Here is a 25582-nt window from a genome sequence, read left to right on the forward strand (position 1 = left end):
AGGTTATATGAACGTGGCCCACTGCAACAGCTATCAGTCAATGCAGGTTATATTGATGCAGAGCCCATCGCCGCGTATGTTAAGCTGCATAGACGAAACGTTTTTGCAGCCAGTTAAAGAGACAGCGGTCACTATTATTCCAGTCTGGGAAAAATGTGTCCTCTCCGCAACACGTCACCAGCAGACTGACAGACAGATCGCAATTTCCATTCACAATATTGACAGTCCCACCACCACACCACATTCCCCCCCAACACCACCACCCCCCACCACCCTCCCGCACAGCACCGACGCCATGATGATCTGGGATTTTGCCTGCAGCAGCAACAGAAATGCTATATCGCTTAGAGATAGGCTGCTACCTGCAAAAGAAAGGACTGGTTCAAGCTAACGCACAATAAAGATGGCGGATTGGGGGATTAAGCGCTCTACGCATGCGTGAAAGTTGGAAAACATGGAATTTTTTAGGCACATTACGGGTTCGAAACGTATCGCGTTGCGCCTGAGACATTCGTCCATGACTAAAAAAGAGTTTCAGTACTCCGAGGGGGGTCACACATTGTGTTTTCAATGTGTACAAGCAGCATCTCGAGCTTAGCGTCCATTTCTATCTCGTTCATATTTAGGGCCAGGTCCTTTTCCCACAATCCAGCGCGACGTTACAGATATCCCTGTTTAGCTGGTTGTCTTTCCTGGCGCAAGTCTCTGGCAGGAGGCTGCTGGTAGTTTGACTGTGCAAAGACGGTAAGAAGCGACCGACCGGCGGGGGAGGCAGGCAAGGCAAAGGAAAGGACAGGGGGAATTTAGGCTGTGTCCCGTATTTGGAATAAGCAAGACTAGACTACAGCTTTCCACTTGACGTGAAACGAGCTCCTCTGCAACCTTCAGAAAGGAGCCGCATTTTTGACGACTAACTTACGGGGCTGTTGGAACTCCTGAACTAATAGTCGTTTTGACCTGTAAAGAAACTAAAGAGACATTTGGTTTCTGGACGAAGAATGGGATTTAAACAACATATGTGCCAGCATTGAGTTGGGAAAACAAGGGAATATTTTCCAGTTGGAAAGAAAAATAACCAGTGTCGAAAGTGGTTAAATTCAGCCGAGCTTTGCTAACACGGAGCATATTGTATGTCAACTTCTAAAAAAAAGGGGGGCAACGATGGCATTTAGGAACGAAGAAAAGTAACGTCAACGTGAGCTCGCTGGTTAGCTAAATAGCTAACCTAGCAGGCTGCTAACTAAGCCTGTGTCGCCCTTCCATTCCTGGAGCGGAGGGGCGCTGGGGCTTTGTAGCATTGCAGATCTGCCTTGCATTTTTGGATTGCTGCAAGAATGGAGAATCCCAAATATCTGCCACAACAACTCAGGGAGATCTGCTGAACCGCATCGACTCGTTTCTTCCCTTTTCCCACACAGAGAAGACCAGAAAACTGCCAGCTAACGTTTGGATTTCATCAGAATCAGCCGGCCCAGGGCAGCCGGGGTCTGTAATTGTGAATACTTCTTTTCGTATATGCCCTGTGGGGATAGGTATTATAAAATGGGGAAGTGCAACACGTTTTATCCACCTCTTAGATGCTGGATCTCAGGAGGGAGATCATGAGTAGACCGGTTTTAACGAGGAATTAGCCCCGGCTTGCCCTCAATTGAAAGTTTTATTATTTTTCGAGATATATTCAAGGTGAGAGAACTTCTTTACAGGCCCCTCTGCGCTAACTAACAGGCCGAGGAGGTGCTTGCTCATATCCCTCCCCACCTCTTCCATCATCATTAGTTCAGAAACCAACAGGCCGGAATAATCATGTCGGGAGAGGTGCGTTTGAAGAAGCTGGAGAAGCTGATCCTGGACGGGCCAGCTCAGTCTAACGGCCAGTGCCTGAGTGTGGAAACGCTGCTGGATATCCTGGTCTGCCTCTACGATGAGTGCAACAACTCCCCTCTCAGAAGAGAGAAGAATATCACGGAGTTTTTGGAGTGGGGTAAGCAAGCTAATGTTTTTTTTTTATTTCCTCCTGTTTGGCCTGTGCATTCAGCCTCCCTGTCTTTTTGGTAAGATGATAGGCTAATAATGTTGGTGGTGCAGTGGCCCTCCCTTCCTCATCACATTCCTTTTATAGTAGTGGTGGGGCTCAGTTGGCCTGCTCTCTTCTCACTCAGTCCTTCCCTTAATCTAAAAGCAAGGCCACTTTATTGTTGTGTAATTAAATCCATTGAATGTTTTGAAAATGCATTATACATGACAGTGTGTCCAGATTACGAGAACAGACATTTAAGAGAGAACATGTCCTATGACCTAAAACAGATATGTCATTTAAAAAGAAAAAAGAAAAAAAATGGTACCAGTGTTCACAATGAGGAGGAGTAACCAAATGCGCAAAAGGACATTAACTACAGTGGGGATGATCTTAAACAGGCCCACTCAGAGTTTTGATATGAATCCAGGAAAGATCTCATAAAGATGTCCTATCCTGCAGGCCACGATTTATTCTTATACACTCTTACATAAAGTGGATGCCTTTCTGTCATTGTGCCAATCCTCTTTGGATCCGTGTAGTTTTCATAGCTACTTTGAATACCAGTTTGTTTTCCTTTTTATGGGTGTGTAGGTGAAAGCTTGTTGATAACTTATCAAGCTGTCTCAGGTAGACATTGTAATAAATGAAATAACTGTCTTTCATTGAACAAGCTAAAGGTTTTACCCCGGATTTGATTAGTTTATCATCAGGAAAAGTGTTTTGGGTGACAGGTTAGCAGTTTTGCAACTTTTCCTCCCCCCTGTTTAAAGCAAGGTGAAGGGAAAAAAAACCCAACACACAGCAGGCAGGAGGACCACACACACATGCACACACACACACTCACTCAATCATTCGTGCAGAAGGACTTTGTGTGTGTATGACATCGGGGGTTTGGTTTGTGCATGAAGCAGGAATGTGAACAACTCACCTTTTTTATCTGGCGCAGAGGCCCAGCTAGCTGCCGGAGCATGCCTGGCTGGCCTGCTTGTCTTTTAAAGCCCTGAAAGAAGTGCTGCTACAGTTCGAGGCAGTGCAGGAGCAAATCGTTGCCCTGGAGTGAGACAAATTAATAATACAGCAGGCAATAAAAGAGCAACTGTATAATGGAAAGAAAGCGCAGTTTGCTGACATTTTTGTTTTTTCTCAATTTATTTCTGAAGCGGTTGAGGCCGCAGTGTTAGAAAGACAGCAGTTAGGCCCATTAAAGAGTGGCAGTGACAAAGGCAGGCAGGATGGCAGTTAAATCAGTCAAACGGTGGTAAATTTTGGCTGTGGCTGCTAAGTTGGTTTACCCCACCAGTCACCATCTGGACAATGTATTCTGTGCTAAAAATGGATCTCTGCTGGCTGGCAAATTACTGGAAGTGGCTGGATTTGGTGATTTTTGTGTCTGCAAGGGGATGCCTTTCAGTATTTCTTAAAGCCATAGCCAACTGAGTTTATTCATCAAACATGTATTGTTTCCTTTAGAGCATCCTATTATTTCCCTAGTTGTTAGCTTCCAGCCGATTTGCTGCATCTAGCTTGCCTTGCAGCAATGCTGGTGTGCCCTGGCCTTTAAGGCGAGGTGCCCTGTGTCTGGCTGCCAAGTGGTGACTTCATCCTGACATTTCCCTTTGTTGACACAAGAAACTTTCTGACCGTGTTCGCCCAGACACAGCACACAGCATTCACATGCATCCTAGCTGTCATAGTCCTGTCAAGGTTCCATGATGTTACTGTGTTCCACTCCTGATTGATTCCTGTGAGAATCCTCAAGTTTTTGCAGTTAACATCAATTAATTTAGGTAGTTCTGATAATCAGTTGTTGTCTTCTCCATAAATAATCTTGTGGAATCAAAATGCTGCAGATTCATTTTTCTTACCAAGTACTGGGTGACTGTAGTTTGTTTTGTTCTACTATTTATAGTTTTGTTAAATTAAAAAAAAAACCAGTATGAACTTCTGGTGTTAGTAGACAGACATCCGCTATGAACAGCTGGGGGAAACCCTTCCTACACAGATGAACTGTGATATTTAACTTGCCTCCATTTTACCATGCTTTTACATATATATTCTTCAATGTAACAACATGAAAGCTGGCCTTTTGAAAAATGGCTGGAAACATACAAGAAGAAGAAACATTACTTCTGGATCTGTCCTGGCTGCATCAAAGCACTCGTGTATTGGCTGTCTTTCACAGTGAACACACGGAGATAAAAATGAGGTATCTGCTTTTCAACAGCAGTCTGTCAGCAGAGTTTGTCAAAAATATGGAAGAACTGCAATGAAACTCTCGGGATATCTGTAAGAAATCACATTCATGTTGGTCTTTGTTGCACATCTAGGCCTGTCATGGTAAAAACTTTTGTTTTCTGTCCCGGAAATAGTTACGATATATAATCTTATTTTAAAACAATTTTATTCCACTGATATAATGAAAATATAATAACAGACCGTGGGCTTTGAGTATTAAAGCCTTTCAAGGAGCACTTTTAATTCTTAACTTTCAGACAATGGAAATGGAGTGTGAAAAATAATCAGATATCCTGAAAAAAAAAATCAACCATAAAAAAGAGAATACAACCACACAACCAAAACAATAAATAAAATATCAAAAAGTGTTTTAATGGTAGTAAACAGGTGTGTGAAGGTGGTCCACGTGGCTCAGCAGTCTGACCACAGAGGGCATACAAGGGATCTTGTATCATGGCTGTTAGTGAGGAAGAAAGGAACAGTTCAGTACTTATAAAATACTCTAATTGGCTTAAGAATTCAATAAGAACATCAATACTAATCTCATATCTGCTAAACTGATGAGGTTAGCGTGGCATGCTGTCTGGAAACCTTTGCAGAGGTGGAAAAACACAGCCTTTAAGCGGTTCTAGACTTCACAAATTAACATGGTACGTTTAGTTTGTTTAAGCTTTACAAAAACTAATAAGTGAACTAATAGTTTTTGAGGTGGTGGTTGGCAGATTTTGTCACCCGTGGACAGAGCTGGGCTGGCCATCCCATTCTTTCTAGTCTTTATGCTCATTGAGTGAATGCTGGCTGTAGTTTTTTATGTAGTTATTTACCAGACATATCTGAGAGTGGTATCAGCCTTCTTATCTAACTTCCCAGAATACTGAACTATTGCTTTAAGTGATTGGCATTGCGATGCAGTGCCACAGTCTAGCAATTTAGAATGGGGTGCTTGATGTGCTTCACCATTAGTCAAAAACAAACATGTTAGAGCAATGCTAGCAGGCAATACTGAAGAGTAGATCTCCATCTCTAAATGACTTGCTGTGACATGGTTTAGCATTGTGATAATGCACGTCTGCAAGATAGCAGACCACACCTTCTTGGCATAACCATCAACAGAAACATGGTATAACAGAGGTCAAGTCTCGTCCTGTACTCCTGTAAGTTTTTGGAGTGTCACCGCTCCCATGTTTCCTCTTCCTTGGCACAACACCCAGCCAGGGGGTCAAAGGAAAAGCACACCTGTTGCACATTGAACAGCCTTTTGTGGTACTTGGACATTTACTAGCTAAATGTTTTACCATTACGGCCTCCTATTTTTACTCGCCTGCAGAGACGGAGAGTGTAGCCTAATAGAAACAGATTGGATCAGACACAGCGTTAACATGCGCTCAAAACACAGCTTAATCCTACATATAGAAAAACTGTTCTAGATGGGGCCCCGTGAAACCTTAGACCTCTTCAACATGCGAGTCATCTGCCTTTGTCGGCCACTCGGAGGCTGCCTCCCCAGCTACAGTATGATCTGACAAAGGAGACACATCATTGTAGCTTACTTGCCGGGCCTGTGCACCTTCTTTCTACAGTGACACAAGCCATGTTCCCCTTTCTTCTCAAGAATGTATATGGGCCAGAGAAGAAGACAAACATTTGTATTGGGTTTGCTTTTCTTCTTGTTTGGTGACCTCATTTCAGCTGAAATAGAGACCCCTACGTGACCTGCAGCCACAGGGAAAACGAACGCGGGAAAGTCCACCGTATCCTGACTCCTCACTTATACCACAGCACTTACTGTGTCTGCCAGTTTCACTAGCTCAGGCCTGTGCTTGTGGAATTCACTGTAAGACAGGCAACTTAAACATATTTCCAATGTAATCATGTCTTTAAAGTGAAATGAATTTCAGTGTTTGTTGATTAGCTCAAATAGATCTTTGTAGAATGATAAATTCTTAGTCAGGAACTGAATAGTTTATGTATGTGTATGATTCTTTCATGTGGAATGGTGTTTCTATATATTTCAGCACCAGCAATAAAGAAATGTTTTTGTTACACTCTCACTATAAATTTATTGGTTGGAGCACTCACAGAATGTCTTCAGTTTTCTAAAAAGGCATTTATGTTTCTGTGGACACAACACTTGCATTCATTTCTCATAGATATCCCGTTTTCCTACTTTACTCGCATTATTTCCTGCATTCTGTTTTTGCTCTGCTCTCCTTCCCTATTTTGGGAAACCGTCTGCCGGACAGCAGAATGAAAACGGGCAGCCATGCCAGCCCACAGTAGGCAAACATGGAGGAGGCAGCCTGACCTTTTCCCAATCTAGACTCAGTGTTAGTCTGCAGTGGCCAGCTGTTCAGCTGCAGCTGATGTGTGCTCCACCCTGCAAGGCTTTCGTTGGCAGCATGCCTCACGCACTACTCACAACGGAGACACACACATACACTCATTATTATGGTTTTACCTAACTAGGCTGTCTCTTAGTTCACAAACCAGAGTCAGTCCCTGTTATTCATGGTGTTGGGCAGAAGAGCCAGCCAGCCACTACGCCTGTAAGAATTTGAGTTAGTGTTTGTTCCAAAGAAAAATTTTTGTGTCACATGGTTTTAAGTTCTGCTTGGAGGCCGCTCAACCCCAACAAGAGCAAACTAGGCTATGCACAAGGCCAGCATTTTAAACCTCTTGCTTCATGAACGCTGAGCGTCCTGCACTTGCAGCATTAAACATGCTTTTAGATCAGTCTAGACTAACTGACTTTGTAAGATGTTTCTGCAGCTGCAGTTTGATGATCCCATTGCCTTTTTAGGTAGAGGTATACCAGGCAGGAAGGATGCTGTAGGGCTTTTATTTTTGGAAACCTATGGCGGATATTACAAGACAGAATGGAGAGTTGTTTGTGAAGCAGATTTTTATTGTGTTAACGTGGTGGTCATGTCCTGGTGCTTTTGTTGTTTATCTCATGTTTTTTGAGTGACAACTCAACTCAAATTTGATGTGAAAATGATGCTGGGGAAAAACGTGAGCCTCACAGGCTGTTTGTATCAAATCAGCAGAAGAATCGCTCATCTATGTCATTCATAACCTGGCTGTCAGTATTAACATGGTACATTTAAACCCTGTACGGAGTGGATTCTGTCAGGATATCCTTGTTACCCCTCTGGTTGTTCTGTCATTTCATGTCTGGCTCTCCAGTGTTTTCCACAGGCACAGAGAACAGGAAGGAACCACAAGGACTCCGTCAGCTAGACCAGACCCAATGGGTGCATGATGTCATACAAGGAAGTGGCACAGTTGCATCGCATTTTGTCATTGTGTGCTCTGTGGCTCACTTGTGTTTTGGTGTTGTTGGGGAGGCGCAAGGTCACAAGCTTGTTTACTTTCTTGCCCGTTGGTTCTTGACTCACACTCACATATGGCCAGTTTGCTCTCTAGAACTCCCATAAGCTGAGTCTCTGTCTTTGAGTCTCTTTATGTCGATCTCTCTCTCTCTCACACACACACACATGCATACAGAGCTTTTCCATTGTCCAGAGTGGACTCACAAACAATCAGACATAGCAGAGGGGCCCATGTGTGTCCTCTCCTGGTGTCCACTACAACTCAGCAGAGTTTAGTATCCTGAAGGTAGCAGTGCAACAACCACTAACACTTCCTCACGCTCTTTTTGCCCTCCACTAATCACTCACTGTAAATTAACCAAGCAGCAATGGTGCAGATGTCATTAGTTATAAGGAATAAGAGTTATGAACATGCCGCAACTCAGGATTCCATTTAAGTTGCTATATGATTTGCAGACCGCATCTTTTTAAAGGACAATTTAGTACTTGACTTTCATAAAGTTGAAGCAGCTAGGAGAGAGATTAAAAAAAAAAAAAAAAGAAAGTTAACAAAATCGGTGCTGCAGTCAGTGATATGATAAGTTGACTATACCCAACTGAGGATAATCCAACTCTATTTCACTTTTTTTCCCACAACATTTTTAAGTTCTAATGGGATTGCTGAAGACCTGCACCTTTTACCAGGGTAACACATGTGAAATTGTGCGTGGCATTTTCAGCATCTGGGTATTTCACAGATGGCCTTTAAAAACACTTCAGTCTGTCCGGCTGAGCTTTGTAGGCAGGGAAATGCCTGCTGCTAATTGTGATGTGTCATCAGAAAGTGGCAGGAGAAAGGTTGGCTTCTTTTCTCCGTCTCCCGGAGGAGACACTGTAGCGCAGGTCATTAGCCAACCTCTCAAGACCCTCGGGATCTCAACTGCAAATGGCCTCTCCCTCCCATTCCCTTTTTTCTTTTCATCACCTTCACTTCTTCTCATCCTCCCATCTCTCTCTCTTATTTCTCCTCTTTGACTGCCTTCCTCTTGCCATGCTGTGCCTGCTAGCTGGGTTTGGCCTCTCTGCTCAGCTGTCTGTCCATCACCGCGGCCATTATTTACAGAGCAAATTAAAATGAAGCTGCTCAGTTGGCTGATTTTTTCTTTTTTTTTTTTTGCTCGTTATAATTTATTTCTTCCTGCTGCCGTTTTTCAAAATAAGTCAGATTCTGTGAAATGGCGCTGTTTTAGCATGAAACACACAGCATATTATTGCATTAGCACAAATTATGTCTTGTGACTTGTTAGGCATCAGCATGGTATATTGGTGGTGCACTGTTATCTGTACCCATATTATTATGGTCTCTAGCGTTGATTTTTACTCAAGTAATTAACATGCAAAATGAGTTTGATTTCAGATGAAATTACAAGAGACTTTAATGCTGCTTCAAAAGTTCTTAAGCATTTGTTAGTGTGTTCCGTACATACTGGAGGGAAAATGCTCCCTGTGTCTGCTCCCTGTAATGACTCTTCAGCTCAGAGCAGCAATTAGCAAGTCTTCCTTTTCGTCTGCCAGCTAAGTCTCCAGCACACACATTAACACACAAACACCACAGACAGAGCAACGTTGTTTTCTCTCACAAGTTTGAGTTTTTATGTTGTCAAAGGGTGAATTGGGAAAACTGCTCGTCCCCTTCCACCCATTCAGCCAAAATGGTCCCGCAGCCAACTGGCGTAGGCGCTTGCTTGCATAGCTTTGTCTCTTCCGATACTCACTAAAATGGGAGTGTGTGTCAGTGAAGGGGACTACTTACACACTGTCTCCCCGAGCAAGATGTAAGCAAAAGTCAATTCAGTTGACAGCGGAAAGAAATGCATAACACAGACATCCCTTCTTTTTTTTCATTCATAAAACTGTGTGGAATCTGTAGTAATCCCATCAGAAGATTGAAGGAGTAAAGAAAGTCTGTCTTTCAAGTAGCCATTAATCAATGTTTTTTTTTTTTTTTTTTTTTTTTTAAATAGTGGATCCTTTTGTAATATCAAAGAGGTTGCTTTTAATGACCCTGCAGACAATTAGCACCTCAGCTCACGTTTTGTCTAATTTTTTGGTTTTGGGCCCACAGCTTTCTTCTTACCATTCACTCTCAACGTGTTTCCAGCTGCAGAGACCGTTTGGTGAAAAAGTGCTAGCGCCAAACGGCAAACAGACAAAGTTAGTTACTGGTGATCATTGCCTTTAGCTCCAAAAGAGCCGGACATTTCTCTCAGAAGTTGGTTAAGACCAACTCAGAGCTGAGAGCAGAGTGAGTAGTGATCTTAGTTCCACCAGTTGGAAACATGACTCCAGTTGAATGCTGGTGTTTATCCATCCCAGTTGGTTGTGTCACCATAAGCATTAAATACTCATTGACTATAGGCTTGAAAGGGGGCTCTGTATGGCTTGTACCATGCTCCTTTTCAGAGGATCACAACTCCAGTCAGCCTGGGGTTGGGCATGGATTCAGATGGGGGGAACTGGTGTCACAGCATTGAAAAGAAGACATCCATAGAAAGCTTTCCAACCACCACTGCAGCATAATCCACCTCTCTACAGTTAATCTGTGTATTCATTATAACACAAAGCCTCTGAGTGATGATACTTCATGTTTAATCTCAGCGTCTCACATTAACAACCGATTCTATCATGATTAAATACCCGGTGTAGTGCACCTATTCACCAGTAGTGTATTTCATGTTGTCTGCATTGTGATACACTGCTGGTGTTGAATGATGGACCATCCCCAGTTTGGAGAAATCATCATGTTAAATCACTGTTAAATCTAGGGATTAGTTAATTACTGTTAGGGCAGCGGCCAGATAAACAATTTGGCTTCCATACTGTTTCTACTAGATCCATTTCAGAGTGTGTGTAAACTCTGTTATATTATCTGTGTCGTATTTCCTAATAAGAATAGATTTCCTCTGTTAAACCAGTCCCTCAAAGAGGAGGGTTTAAGGTGGATTTCTAGAAGAGGCAAATAACTTCAGATTGAATACACAATGTAAATTCAGCCCAGCAATTTCATTCATATGAATCTATCAGCACGCTGCTGTCTCCCGACCCCAGGATAAAACTTATTAGCTGTTCCAAAGACCAGAGCCCTCAGGAGCTTCATCAGGGCACAAGTTCATAAATAACATGGAAGAAAACTGCAGCATGTGATCTGCCCCCTCCCCTCCTCCTCCAGTTCCCTCTCTCCTCCCTTCACTTGTTTCAATCACAGGATGTTTCTCTGACATGCAGAGAAACATGGAGTCAGTCTGGCACGAAACCCCAACTGTGGTAGTATGGGGTGGTGCCAGGGAGTCCGATTCACCTCCGCTTGTCTCAGCTTTAGGCTTATACTTGCCAGGCATTTTAGAAGCATGGACATTATTACATTTATGTTTGATATTTGTATTTCTGTTAGTCCTGTTGTTCTGTTGGGTCTGATTGGAACTTCCTGTTAGCTTTAGCACAGTACCAGATAGCATTCATTTTTAGATCATCCCAGCCATTTAGTCATTGTAGTTCAGTGCTTCTGATGTTTAATTAATAAAGATGTTCTTCGGTCACTGCAACAGCTCTATCTGGAACTCAGATATATAATTTGGTGCATTGTTTTATTTTGAATATGTGATAGACTTGCCCTTTTAAATTGAGAACGACAGCTTATGACTTAGGTGTAGAAATCTGAAAAAGCCAGCCAGAACTGCAGACCTTTGGCGATGGCTGATTTATGTCGCTCTGCATGTGCCGTAGCCAGCTCATCCCCTGGCTGCTTTTAGCAGAGGGCTCAGCTGTGTGCGTAAAAAAAAAAAAAACGCTGACTCAGGCCCCAGCCCCTCATAGCCAGGCTGCCTGTGGAATTTGGAGGAGAGGTGCAATGTTAGAGAGAAGAGCAGCTGTGTAGATGAGGCCAGGTCTGCCTCTTTGTCCACTGGATGGTGCCTACCCACCCCCCGTTTACTCACCCTGTCTGTCTGTCTATCTGTCTGTCAGGTCCTGGTATGTCACTTGCTGTCATTGTTTAGATCTGTGTCAATTTTGCAGTCTCTTCCTTTCACTCAGTCCTCTGCTTGTATGCACTCCGTAAGGCTGCACACCATTTGTTGGTTATTAGGTCTTCTTTGTCTTAGTACCATTCCTCTATTCTCCGCTCCTGCTCTGTCTCTCCTTCCATTATTTCCTCTGTTTGTTCTTTCCTCCTGTTGTCCCCCTCCCCTCCCTGCCTCTTGCAGCTCCTCTGCCCCCTCCCTTGCTCCCTCCCAGACTGCTGTATCCCAGCTTTGCCTAGTGACAGGGAATGCTGGCTTAGCGTGCAAGTGTGTGTGGTGTGGAATATGTACCAGTAGTGCCATGTGTGCGTGTGTGTGGGATACTAATTTCTTTTTTTGGGTGTGTTTTTGCATGTGTATACTCTATGTTAACATGTGCAAAGGAGGCACATGTTCAGAGGCTGAGTCAATCAGACAGCTCAGTCCAACGGTGTCCTGACAGCACAGAGCTGAGCTGCATCCCTAATAAAGCTTCTCTGCTGCATCCATTCACACACACACACACACATGCACACACACTCTGGCTTTGATGCTCTGTCTCATGTAGTCATACTTGGAAGGGAAACTTAATGCCAAATGAAAAGGACAGGTAGTTGCCCTTTGAATTTGTTCAGACTAAATTAGAGCTGCACACTCCAGTGGCCAAATTAGCTGCTTAGCTAGACTGTTGGAACAGTGCTACAGCAGCCAGTAGGTTACACAAGCAGGCTCTCAGGAATCCCTGTATGCCAGAATCTATTTGGGCAAGAATGAAGTTAGTCCTTACATTTCTTCTGTCGTCATCTCCTGATGCAGGTTATAACATAACCATGCAAGCTAGCAAACTTAGCTATTATCTATTGTTCATTTTATGACATTTCTGTCTTAATTAGATAATGAGAAGGATTAGAGGAGATGTAAGAAATCAAGCTAAGAGTATATGAGAGAGTGAGTGTGAAGAACTAATTGAAATAGCTGTAGATTTTCCCATACAGTTGGCCCAGAGTTGCTTAAGAAGACATCACATTTCTTTTTTGTTTTTTTAATTTCATCTATATATATCCCTTTGTTCCTCTCCCTCAGTACTGCTTGCAGTAGCTGACACTGATGCAGCATTGACCTTGGCTCATGGTGCGGTGGCAAATTTGACGGTGACCTGATCTATTTTAAGGCCTGTCCATATATCTGCACTGCCGCGAGCAGTTCCTCCGCACCATTCATCCATCTTCCACCTGAATGGCGGTCATTCACGCCGGTGGTCTCACATGCAACTGATCTGATCGTCCTTCGGCTGGGCTCTGAATTGCTGTGTTGTCTGGGTAGATTCTCAGTGATAAAATGAAGCTCCTGTGAGGCGCCCTGACAATCTGTTTGCACATTTACTCGTGAACTTGTTTCCTCCTCAGCATTGTTACATTCTTACGGTGGTTTAGCGGTTTTGTGGTTTTTGTTTTGAAAGAGGTTTTTGTGAGTTGTGGGGAAGTGTGTGAGAGTGAGAGTGAGTTTGTGGCTTGTTATGTGCACAGCCTTCTTGTGTGCAACTGCAAGTGGATTTTTTTTTTGAAAGTTCCTCTATTTGTGTCAGTAAATTTTATGTGGTTTGACTTGCCCACGCCCCACTATCCTCAGCTGTCCTCATCCTCTTTCTCTCTCCGGTGAGACGTCTCCAGTGGGGGAAATCCTGTGGTTGCTCCGATTGTCATCTCAGTTGTCTTCCACTTAGTCGTCTCTGGCGTTTCACCACTATATATAGAGAGCTGCCTCACACCGTTTCCTCTCGCTGCTGAAGGTCAGGATACAGACACAACAGTCAGACACACTGCTGTTGAGTAAATGTAATCACCCACAAGTCCAGTTTTTTCACCCTCAGGCATTTAAAATGAGTGTAATTAGTGCCATTGTTATTTAACTTATTTTCTCCTGTCCTGTTTATTGATTGCTCATATTTTATAGTAGTTAGTAGGGAGGGAGTTATTAGGAATCAGTTTAGCACAGCTTAATTTCCTTTGTCACGTATCACAACTTTCTGATATCTACTGATCTTTATTACACATGGCGCTACACTTCATTAATTACACACACGCAAATGTGCATACACTTCTTTTCCATTTCTTGCCTGCTGATAGCCCCTATACCCTTCATTAACAAACTGTAAATGACTCCTATTTCAGTGTTTGCAATGCTGAACTTAGTTTGGATATAATTAGGTTCTGGCACAGTTTGTCTAAAACGTTTAATTTACTGATTTTAGATAATCATCACTTTCTGTATGCTCTACATGCTTTGGCCCCTCTGGCTACATACTAAGCCTTAATTGCTTTGTTTGGTCTCCATCTGTTTTCAGAATGCCTTATTTGTGTAAATTTGTTTCCCTCCAGACTGAATCCTGCTCTGATAAGGAAATAAATTGAGCTTTTTACTGTTATGATATTCTCTAAGTCAGTAAATGGCTTCGCTGGGGCCCGAGCAGTTTCTTATGTTTATGCTCACTGATTCATCCAGCAATAAATCAGGATGTGAGATGTTGTGATCCACATGTTGAAATCACAAGTGTAGAGGAGCATTTGTGGTGATAGTACAGGTGTTGCTGCTCCTTGTTATGGCCAAACACCAGTATAGAGGCAGACTGTGGTTTAGCAGCCCATTGAGAGAGTCGACGTGTGATCACCTAGATGTCTCTCATCCTCGTCAAAACAAGGGCCCGTCCCGCTGCGGCCTCCCACACTGACTCAATCTGCTTATCAGTGAGGTCATTAGTCTCCTAACCTTTATCTAGGTGTCCGCCTGCTACTGCACGGCCGCTGTTTGTTCTCACCACCTTACAACCTTGGGCCTGAGCTTATGGATAAGTCTTAAATGGATAAGGCTAGAGTTTTCCCTGCCTGCTTAACTCTTGGATGGCTCCATTAATTTGTCAGCCAGTTAAGTGCAACCATATTGCGATGTGAAATTATGAATGGATATCAATATTCTTTTTTTGTTCTAAAACTGTTTTTTTGAGCTTTTAAAAGATAATTAGCCCATTTTGCTGCTAGTAATTATGCAGGGAGGAGGGAAATCTGCAGAAGACAGAATCTCCTGTGCCTATCTTTTATGTTTGTGTTATAAACATGGTTTCCCTGATAACAACATGGAGAACAGCCAGGCCCTGCCCTACCCTGCCCTGATTTCATCTCCTCCTATCCTATCAGCTGCCTGAACACTGTATCCTCACTTTGAAATCAAATTCATTTTTGTGTTGTGGTCACGTGCGCACCTTATTCCTGCTTTGAACAGGGGGAAGCTCGTCTTAACACGCCCAGCTGTTGCCAGATGCATATTTTCAGGATGCTTTGGGTTACAAGTCCCAGCACTAACACCTTCTTTCTGGATGTTATAATTAGCAGCCAAGCTAGTCGTTTTTGCAGAGCCGGGGACTGGTTGTGGCCTAGAAAGTGTCTGTTGTTCATGGCTACAGCAGAGGGGGAAGTGTATATATAGCTGTAGCACTTTAGTCCCCTCCATTTATTTTGGGAGCAGCAAAATGGTAATTTTGTGGTTTTCTCTGCATTTCAATGTCGGTTAAGTTCACAGCCTACCCATAATTCTTTTGTAACAGAGAGAGGCCACCACCTGCTTTGGAAAGTGCTCTTTGTTGCAGGTTTGTGGAATCAAGGAGTTGTGTTTATATTCTTTTGGAGTTACTAAGATTTTTGCTTTTTCTACCAGCCACTGTATTTTTGTATTATCTTTTGTCCTGATCTTATCCCTATGTGTGTAGACCCACAAACAGGAAGATCTTGGTTCATGTAATGACCCTCTCAAACTATTTTGTTGTCTCTGTTTTGTTCTATTACAGAGTTAACTGCCAAATGTAGTGTCACTGCTGTTGTGTTGATTACTCAGTTTTTTATGATTTTCAGGGTTGTGATTCGTCACCCCTGATTGGTGGATAGCTGGGCTTTACCACACTCAGACTTTAGGGGAAATTGTGCTGCTGAAATTTGTTTTCATTATACAAAAACATATAATCTCTGTTTTTTCATTCTTCAGTGTTCATTTAAGTGTTCGTCTCAAAAACGTGTGGTTCAGCATGTTTTTTTTGCCATCACTCCGCTGTGCTGGCCGTAGCTTCAGGTCCTTCCTGTCGGCTTCATCCTGAGCACACCCAGCTGGGCAGATTTCCACAGAATAAAAGGGATCTTGGGTTACTTAAACCATGACACCTATTGCCACAGGGAGCCAGCAGCCGGACACATCTTAGCGATGAATAGAAAATAGTACTCTGCTTGTTTTCTCTAGTGACATCAGTGGGGGGGGGGGGGTGTACGAGTGTGTCACTCTGAATAGTTTACCTTTGTATGCGTCATGCAACAGTGTAGTTTTACTTGTCACGGACATCTCAGTGTTTTCTGATATGTCCTTTCCTCTCATTCCTGAACTTTTGTTTTCCTTCCTCTCGAAGCTCCTCCCTTTATCTTTTTCTTTTGAGGGAAATTTAAAAGATTGAAGTCCTTTTCCATCTGTGCTAATTCGTCTTACCGAATGTTCACAGGATACTTTCAATCACTTAGGTGGATCCATTTATATTTTGGGTGGTCCCAATGGGAATCACATCCTTAAATGGTGTATTATCAGTGTCGGGCCATACCAGTCACCCCCCCCCCCCTTTTTTTTTCCACAAGTGCTGCCATCCGGAGGGGGAAAAATATCAGAGAAAAGATGAGCCCAGAAAAGGCAGTAGGAAACTTGTGCTGTAGTATCTGTCAGGGTGTTGTGACATGATGGTACACCACTGGCAGTAAAGCCTTACTTTTGTTTAAGTGATTGGTGACTTTAATTTGACTGATGTTGAAATTTATAAGGTGCTGCTGGAAGTTGACAAGGTGCCATAGCATGGCTACATTCTTGGATGTGCGCTGTGCCAACAGTGCACTGTGTTTTTTACAGTCTCGGTACTGGAAAATACTGTCTGTGTTGCAGAACATTCCCACAGCTCATGCCCGGTATTCCTAGCTCTGGCTCTTGTAAGCACCCTGTAGTGTTTTTCCTTTCAGGCTGATGTGGGAGCTTTGGCCTGTGAAGATACTCAGAGGCTGCCATAAAGTCATTTGTTTCTGGGATTGAGCAGCAAGTGTTTCTGCTGGCAGTAAATGCAGAAGATTCATACAGCTGTCAGTGTCTGTTTCTCAGGTGGCCACCTCCAGAGCCTGAGACTCCTTCCAAAGTGGAGATGGAGTCTGGGCATGCGTCTTAGAAATTGAACTGGATATTGCGACCAGGCCTTTTTTTTTTTTTTTTAAATTTTTTATTTTTTAAAAAGTATAAATAGTTCACGACATATTGTTGTTTATTAAGGTTAACATTGTCTTCCAGTTTTACATTGAGAGATACTTTTGAAATAAAGTGCATGTTGTGTTTTGCTTCTGAACTCTTATCTTGTTGTCCATCTGCACTGGTGCCAAGTACTTGATTCCCCTTATATTTCTGAGTGCATTGTGTACTAACAGGAGATGTAACTTTCTACACCTACACAAGTACCACAGGAATAATGTTCCAGGTGATGACATGAGATCCAAATATGGCAAATAATGGTGATGACTTTGTTTCCCAGAATATAATGATTTGTGGTTCAGTTATTACAATATCTTGTAATATCATCAGGATTATCTCGTGACTTGAATTGTGAGGAACTGTCCTTTCCTTGACATCCTGCTGTCTTATCACAGGCATTGTTCTGTTACTATCAATACCCAGCAGAGGAATAATGCAGCACCTGGTGCTTCTACCACCGACAGAGTGGCAGACAGCAAAGAAACCCAGCCAAGCTTGGTAGCATGGCCTGGCAGGCTCCTTTCATATTCTGTCTTTATCTGCAGATGGTATCGGGAGGCTTTGTTGACACAGAATTGTCTAAAACACCTTGTTTGCTGTGTGAGTTAAACAGGTCGATGTGTAGGCTTGGAGAATTCTTTGAAGTAGTGGGAACACTTCCTGTACAGACATCAGCCATTTTTCTCACGTTGCTGGGGTGAGCTAAGTGAGCTGGGTGTGCTCACTGCAGCAAGCTTTACACTGTAACACACACTAGATCCGATCTATTGTTTTGTCAAGCCGCGCCTCCCTCCTTTTCTTTGGTGTTTGTGGTGTCTTTAATATTTCGGGAACATCCTGTTTGTGTGTTTAATTCTGTGGGGCACAGCTCATTTAGTTTAAGGCCCTGGGCCATTGCAGCACTCTTATTAGGGTGAGAGGACAAGAACGACAGACTTAAATGGAGGAGAAAAATACCAAGAACAAGAGATGCAGAGAGAGAGGAGGGACAGAGAAGAAAGGGGCTGAGGCAAGTGATCAAATTGGAGAACACGGAAGGAAGAGTGAAAATGTAGGCAACAAGATGAAGGCACGAAAAGACAGGGAAACTGGTTGGGATGACAGTGAAAGGAAAACGGCACTGAGGGCAACTTGAGTTTGGCTGTGGTGGAGTGGAGTGGAGGGGGTGGAGAGGGTTATTGCAGACAGACAGCACTGGGAATTCTGGTGTCACTGGTGTGCAGCCTAGCATTAAATGCAATTTAAAGCTCCAAGGCATGTTTACGTGCTATGTAAGTGATTCCCCATTTGTCCTTCATGAATTTCCGGTGCTTATCAATGATTAAATGGCATAGCCCCACCACCCCTCTGTTGCCTGACATGCACTGCTCATGGCAAAATATGTGCCATGAAACTGTCTGTTGGGATCAGACAGCTGTGCACGTCATATGAGAGTGAGACACAGAAAAACATTTTATTGGGTTTCCTTTGATAACTTTTGTGTGCTATTTATTCACTGCTCACTTAGTCGTATTTTTTGGCCTTCATTTAAACAGGAAGTACTTTTGCAATAAGGCAGCTGTTATTTATATGAGATCAAGGCCTTGTATTTATAAAAATGAGGTCTTGATAGGTCTGGAACAGTTTATGACTTAAATAGCAAATGGATACTTAATTCTCTTTTGTGGTATCTACATAGGCTTCACAGACGGTTTTATTTTTGGAATGGTATAAACCCTGAAGATACTGCACCTTGGTTGATTTTGGGGGTGGAACTTGCTGCAGCAGGAAAACGATACAGGGCTCAAGCTGAGTCTGCTGACACAGTGGCACTGAAATGTCACATACGTAGACATTTTCTGAGGCTAATGTAACAGACAACCTGACTGCCCCGCCCCCTGGTACTTAAGTTTTATAAAGAATAAAAGAAAACACATTTTGTGATCATTAGATGCCAGATATTTACAGACAGCGACTTCACATTTTTTTCCCATCAGATATTTTTTTTCTGCTATGACATCAAGCAGAAAGAAATCACACCCATAGTCATGACTGGTCATTTATAACCCTGGCAAAATTACAGGCCAGAGCTATTTAGTCCTGTCATTTGCTCCTTTTCGTGATGCAGCACGTTTCCTTAGCAAAAGTTTACATAGTCTAGGAAAACTCCCAGTCTGCTTATGAGGTGTGATAAGTTCACCCCGTCCAGCACTCCTACCAGTCAGAAGGAAGGAAAGGCCATCCCGAGGTCTCTTCCTTTTCTCTCTTCCATTCCCTCTCTTCATCTCTCTCACTCTCTCTCTCTCACTGTCTATGTCCCTCTCTCGCTCGTTCTCTCTCCAGCGGCATTTTTGTGTTGTTACCTCACTGTAGTTGTAAATAATCCCTGTTATGGCTTCCAGATGTCCCTCCGTCCCGCTTTGCAATTGGGGATGGGATCGGAGCGTGGTTTGAGTCTAAAGCGTTGGACACTTACTGTAACTGGCTCAGCTGCTGACCGGGTCCGAGCATGTGTTGCCTTCTCTGTCTCTCACTCTCTGCCTGTCCTGTCCAGTTCCATTTGCTCCCACAATGCCATGTTCTGTCCATGTCAGGAGTGACCGTATCCCTCTTAATCTTTCACTAATATCATATCAGTGAATTAAGATAATCAACTTTATACTTTTTGAATCAGGATGTTCAGCGTTTTGATGAACCAGTTAATGAAAAATAATGTGGGCTGAATTTAGAAGGCTACGCTTTTTTCATTATGTCAGATACATATTTAATCTATTATGTATACTATACATATATAATCTATCTATTGGATCAGGCTTGGTATAAAGGTACCCAATATCATGGACTTGAAAAAAATAAAAATAAAAGGTTGAACGAACATCAACCTTTAAATTAGTGGTGTTAAAATTCTAAATTGAAAATCAATGTTTAATCTCCATTATAAAAGTCAAAAGCAGGATTGATGGCTCACCTAGTATTTTACTTCTCTCCACTGTTGACTGCTTGCATGCACCTGGGTAAAACAACAACAACAAAAACAAAAAAATTGAATTTGTAATCTTGTTGGGCTTTTTGCAGGTGAAAAACCCCTCCAAAACTCAAACTGAGTCATGGATTTGGAGAATGATGAGACTCTTGAATTTACAAGACTTGTGTATCATAACTATTGGTTTTCTATGGGAATTCCATGAAAATTTATTTAGATGTGGTGTAATAGATGGGCCATGTATTGTTGTTTTTCACTTGCAGCGTGGATTGCTACATTTATTTAAAAAAAGAAGAAGAAATAAGCGTATGGGTGAGTGATGGTAGGCTGAAATGCTCTGCATACTTTAAGAACAATGTGGAATTTAGGCCTTTTTGTGCGTGTTGTTGTCCAGCTGCATCATCACTCTTTCCGCATAGCTCCCCTCTAAAAAATAGTTTATTTCTCTTCTCATTTTTCCTCAGCGATTCACTGACTGCTGTACTTGCATCAACAAAACAAAGCAAAAAAACAAAAAAAACCACTGGGAATTTGTATATACTTGGAAATGCATGACTCACATATAGCATGCACAAATTATCTCTAAACCACACGCAAACAGTTCTGTTTAAATACACATACTTATACAATGCGCACACAGGCACAACAATGTCGGGAAAGGTTATTTTTGAACATGCCCTGGGTTTCATTTCCTCGAGTAATTCTTAAGTCAGATCTACAATTTTCTCTTTGAGAAAAAACCATTCAAATCCTCACAACATACATGACGTGTGCGCTGTTTGGGGACTGTTCTGTCCTCTGCAGGGTGTCACGCACATGTGCTGTCCAACTCTGGGAAAGTATTAGACATGCTGCGTTTGTGTGCGTCAGGTGACTTTATATGTTTGTTTTTCTGAAATATTGACTGAGGTGGTGGGTGTGTCATTTTGAACTGAACATGACGCACACCCACAACATTCCCTTAACAGTCATTATACTTGCAATGTAGTGCAATATGTAAGACAGTTTTTGTTTTGTTTTGTTTTATTTTTCAATTTTACAAACTGAATGGAACAAAATTTAGATTTGTGAAGAAATTATGTCATAGGTATTTCTAAGTTACAAATAAGCATAGTTACAGCAAAATGGATTTAGGTACACCCAGCGTTGAGTCACCCACAGAAACCTTGCATGTGTAACAGACATTGTAATCCTTGCTACAGTCCTCATGATCCACACATACAGACACACAATGACAAATTTTAGATGAACACACCCTGGAGACACAACATGGAAGAGATCCAGCCTGAGGCCAGTTGTGAGTGCTCAGCATATCATTTGCGGGCCTGCTGCTAAGTGAACACACTTGCTTGTAGTTACCAAGTTTCACACAAAAATTGGCTCAGACTTCTCTCTTCAATATGGAGCAAGATGGGCCTGATAAACGCTCAGCATTTTAGGCTAAACCAGTCTGGCTATGTGGATTAGCTGGCGTCACTCATGTTTTTCCAGTTTCACTGCATCATAAGGCCTTCTATTGAACATGTGCGTATTTTGCAAGCGTATGTGTATCTTCTGATGTTTTTGTGCTCATGTCTATGTACTCAGTGTGTGTCTGCGGATGGATGTCTTCCCCACAAAGCGCGCACTGCATTAATGTGATTGACATGTCATCTTGTTCCAATCTTGGCTCGCTTCCCTTAGACATTGCAAAACACTCTGAAAACAAAGAGCTTCAGTCATGCTCGAAGCCCGTATAGTCACCTTCACAAGAGTTGCCAGGGGTTCCTACCACTCCTCGTTATAGCAACAGTTGCTATGTTTAGGTCTACCTGTATATTTTGCCAGTGAGTTAAGATATATGACCAAAACCGGATGGTATTTTTTTTTTGTCCTCTGTTGTATAAAGGGATGCAGTACATAGCTACATAGCTATGGATCCATCTCTGTTACAGGAACAGCACAGACACATTGATCCCTGGGTAAATGTGGGTGAGCTCAGTGCTTGTTTGAGTTATATGTTTTATATGTTGACAGGGTGAGATGTACACATGACCCTGAATACTGATCACACACACACACACAAATGAATTCCATTTATAAAGTACAGGCCAGATAACAGATTAATAGCTATCGTGTGCTTTAATAAACTAACTGCCGTTGGCATAATGGCCAATGACTCTTCCTCTCCAGAGAAGTAATTTGTATAATCTTTTTGGCTGTGGTGTTTGTGCCAAGGCCAAAGCAAGACCTAGTCACCAATTACGTGTCTGATGGTAGATGTAGGGGACTAGATCTAGCTGTGTGTGTATGTATTTGTATGTGTGCTTTGTTGTGGACAGGGCCTGTGGGCTCCTGGCTCAGAGATGAAAGACATTTTATATGTGGCTGGTTTAGTTGCGCTCCTGAGTCAGCATGCAACTACTAATCAGTGTTTTCTCCTTCTCAGCTAGCCTGACACTGCACCCCTGCTTTCTGGTCCGCCACCCCGTTAGCTCTGACATGTATAATTAAGAGTTAAGCCAGAAGTGAGACATACACGTGTTTTAACCATATAGCCATATAGTTCAAAACTACCAATGGCCAGTAGGGTCAGTTTATATGAAGGTGAGATGATGAAGCAAGGGAGTTAAGGTTCATAAGTGGTGGCGTAGTTTTTTTTCCCAGCAGTGTTGGCCTTTGATTTTGAAGACACTTTTGAATCAGGATGATGGCCAAAGATATCAGTCTAAAATGTAGATTAGTCCACAGCAGTTACTGTATCCGGTTAATAGAGATATTGGCCTTTGTCTTGATTAGGGGGGCAGAAGAGACTGCATAGTTTGTGTGCACAGTGCTGAATTAGTGGAGCCCTCCTCCTGAGATAATAGCATTGACTGATGTGGCTGTCCTCACTGAGTGGTGTCGATACAGACTTCTGGAAGCGGTGTAGGTCTTGTATTGCAGCCAGCTTAACACGGCTTTGCCATCAAAGCAAAGACATTATGGTTATCAATAGTAATTTAAAATTACTTATGACTATCCTCATGACGAAAATCCAAAGACTTAAACATTTTTGTGACGAATCTGAAAATACTGATGTATTTTAACTCCTTTTGCATTTGTTAAAAACTGAAGCATGTGATGCTGAGGATTATGATTACTTTTTTCTTTTTTGGAAAACACAGATATACTTTCAGTTGTCTAAAGGTGGATGCTCTGTAACTGGTCTGCAGGAAAATGAATGAAATGACAAAGCATTTTTCCCATTTCAGGTGTTCCCAGACTTGTGTGTGATGGCTGAGTTGCTTGTGTATTTATTTATGTGCAAGGTCTGTAGTAATGCGCGACAGGACATGGCACATGGCAGGCCAGGCCAGCTGTGAGTTGAGTCAGGAGGCGTGTTTGTTGTTTAGCTATGAGTGAGATATTAGTTTTATTTCAGCAGGCATTTTCCTGTTTCACAGTGAGAGAATGTCCTTTTCCTCAACACCAGAGGTTCTGTAAAGTCATGGCAACCAGATGGGTTTAGCATGATGTTTTGACAGTATGGAACTGTACACGGACCCAGAGTGTCATCTTGGCTGGTCATCAGCTTACACACCACCATAGTCACAGAAGCAGGAGCCCAAAACAATTGTTGGATGTAGATTCAGTCTTTGCATGTAAAAGAGAAAACAGAAAAATGTATTTGAGTGTGAATGCTTGCTTGTCTATATGCTAATCAGGCTAACGTGATGCTTAAATATTGACAGGCAGCATACCTTCCAACATAAAAAGTTCCATTATTCTTCTCTGTGTTATCAGACAATCAAGTGTATCAGTGTAACCTGTAAGCTGACCTCGGTGAACTTGCAGCCAATCCAGGTTATCCTTGTCACGCTGAGATCATGTAAACCAGGAAGTGGTTGAATAGCTCTCCACAAATGAGGGAAATGCTGACTTTATGAGCCTCAGATGAAATCTGCCTAGCTTTGTGAGAGAACACTGGCAACGCTCGCATATCCCTCACAAGTCTTTTTTTTTTCCCATCAGGAACCGTGACTGCCCGCCCAACAATAGCTAGTTTTATCATTCATCCTCTCTATGTCCGATGTCATGTGCTGTAGAGATGTCCAGGTGGTCATCTATACTTTCATAAAAGCATATTTAGAATGGCATGGCAGCCTTTCATGAGTCGCAACAATATTGTGGGTCCCTAGCGGATTACCACACGACTAGCACAAATATGTTTCCATAAGACAAGGTCGTGGATAAGGTTACCTTAACCCTTTCATGTGGCCATGCTTATTAAAGTCCACCGATGAATACTGGGGATTTAGCCGTTAAACAGAAAATGTGAATTACTGTTTGGGTTTACACCAGATGACTGGTTAACAGTAGTGGCAAGAATGTCATCTATATCATCAGAGCCATTGGTGATAGAAATCAAACTGGGGCTGTTTTTGATAAGGTTGTTTGTCTCTTTTTTCCCCCCAACATGTAAATTGGCTGTTTCCTTTTTTCGCTGACATGGTGCTGTGCTGCTCTGACATGGATCACAGTGCGATTGATCAATCACCTGCTGAGCTGACTCAGACAGATCCTGGCACATCACATGTCTGTTTTTGTGTAGTTCTATGATGGTGATAGTTGCCTCATTCATTACACATGTGAGCCTTTGCTGTGTGATGTAACCTCACTGTGTGTTTTCACTGAATCTTAGTAAGCCTGTTATTATATATGTCCTAAAAATGTTACAGTGTTTTGTGATGGTAGTTGGCAAGGTGGGGCACCTTCATTTTAAAATAATGCAGGAACCCTCACAATTGAAGAACAAAAAATTAACTTTTTGACTAGATTTTAAATCATCTTGCCGTTCTTGGGTCTTGAACATTTTTCTTAAATTCAGTCAATCCTACTTGTCCTCTTTGCTTAAAGTCCTTTACACGTCACTTGACTGATTGGAATTTATCTGACCTCTCTCTCTTCCTTCTCTTTACAGCAAAACCCTTCACTTCCAAAGTGAAGCAGATGCGGCTACACAAGGAAGACTTTGAGATCCTTAAGGTGATTGGACGAGGAGCCTTTGGAGAGGTAATATACCCTCTGGTTTATACACTCAACCATGGAGCGATCCATTTCCATATGTGTTGAGAACCTGCAATTTGGTTTTCCCCTTTTTCTCTTTTGTACTGGAACCAGGTGTTGGTTTGGAGCATTTTCTCATAGATACATCATCTCAGTGTATGCTTTTTTGTCTGCTTCAGGAAATGTCTCACAATCTGGAACTTCTTCCTTGAGATACAGATTTAGAGTATGATCTCTGGACAGTACCTGCCAGTAAAAAGGCTTTATTCTTGTGGGCCCTTAAACTGTTACACCTGAGTTATAAAAGGCAAGAGTGTTGTTGTGTTTGATTGTGGATTACTTTCTGCTGCATTCCAGCAGCAGTGCGTAGTATTGGTCCGCTGTATGAGCATGACTCTACTTGCAGCTTGAACAAAACTTTTAAGTTCTTCTTCACTTAACCTGTGAACAGTAAATGAATTAGAGCGGCAGTGAAAAGCAAGCAATTGTGGGTTAACATCTTGTTGCTTATTTACTTTTTGCTTTTATGCATGCCTGCAGGGGGGTTGAAATGCATTTGAGTTTCAGGTGATGATGTCAAAGTTGGGGAATGTTAGAGGTTGCAGGTATCATGGTCCTCAGCCAAGACTCTTACATAATGTCAGTTTCCTACATTCTG

General features: G+C 42.4%; 1 protein-coding gene across 6 annotated transcripts in view; it reads left to right on the plus strand.

Moving 5' to 3' along the window:
• The first annotated feature begins 403 nt into the window (after positions 1-403).
• cdc42bpab (CDC42 binding protein kinase alpha (DMPK-like) b) overlaps positions 404-25582 on the plus strand; it is a 68018-nt gene continuing 42839 nt past the window's right edge. The window contains exons 1-3 of one of the 6 annotated variants that reach the window (XM_046373867.1): positions 5416-5421; positions 5468-5470; positions 24839-24930. In XM_046373867.1, the coding sequence (XP_046229823.1) occupies positions 24868-24930 (63 nt within the window). In that variant the 5' untranslated portion in view covers positions 5416-5421; positions 5468-5470; positions 24839-24867. Of the gene's footprint in view, positions 1982-5415; positions 5422-5467; positions 5471-24838; positions 24931-25582 lie in introns of those variants that run through there. The other 5 variants (XM_046373863.1, XM_046373862.1, XM_046373864.1 and 2 more) reach the window with 5 other exon arrangements.

The sequence above is a fragment of the Scatophagus argus genome, chromosome 19 (assembly GCF_020382885.2).
Source record: "Scatophagus argus isolate fScaArg1 chromosome 19, fScaArg1.pri, whole genome shotgun sequence".
Taxonomy (NCBI): domain Eukaryota; kingdom Metazoa; phylum Chordata; class Actinopteri; family Scatophagidae; genus Scatophagus; species Scatophagus argus.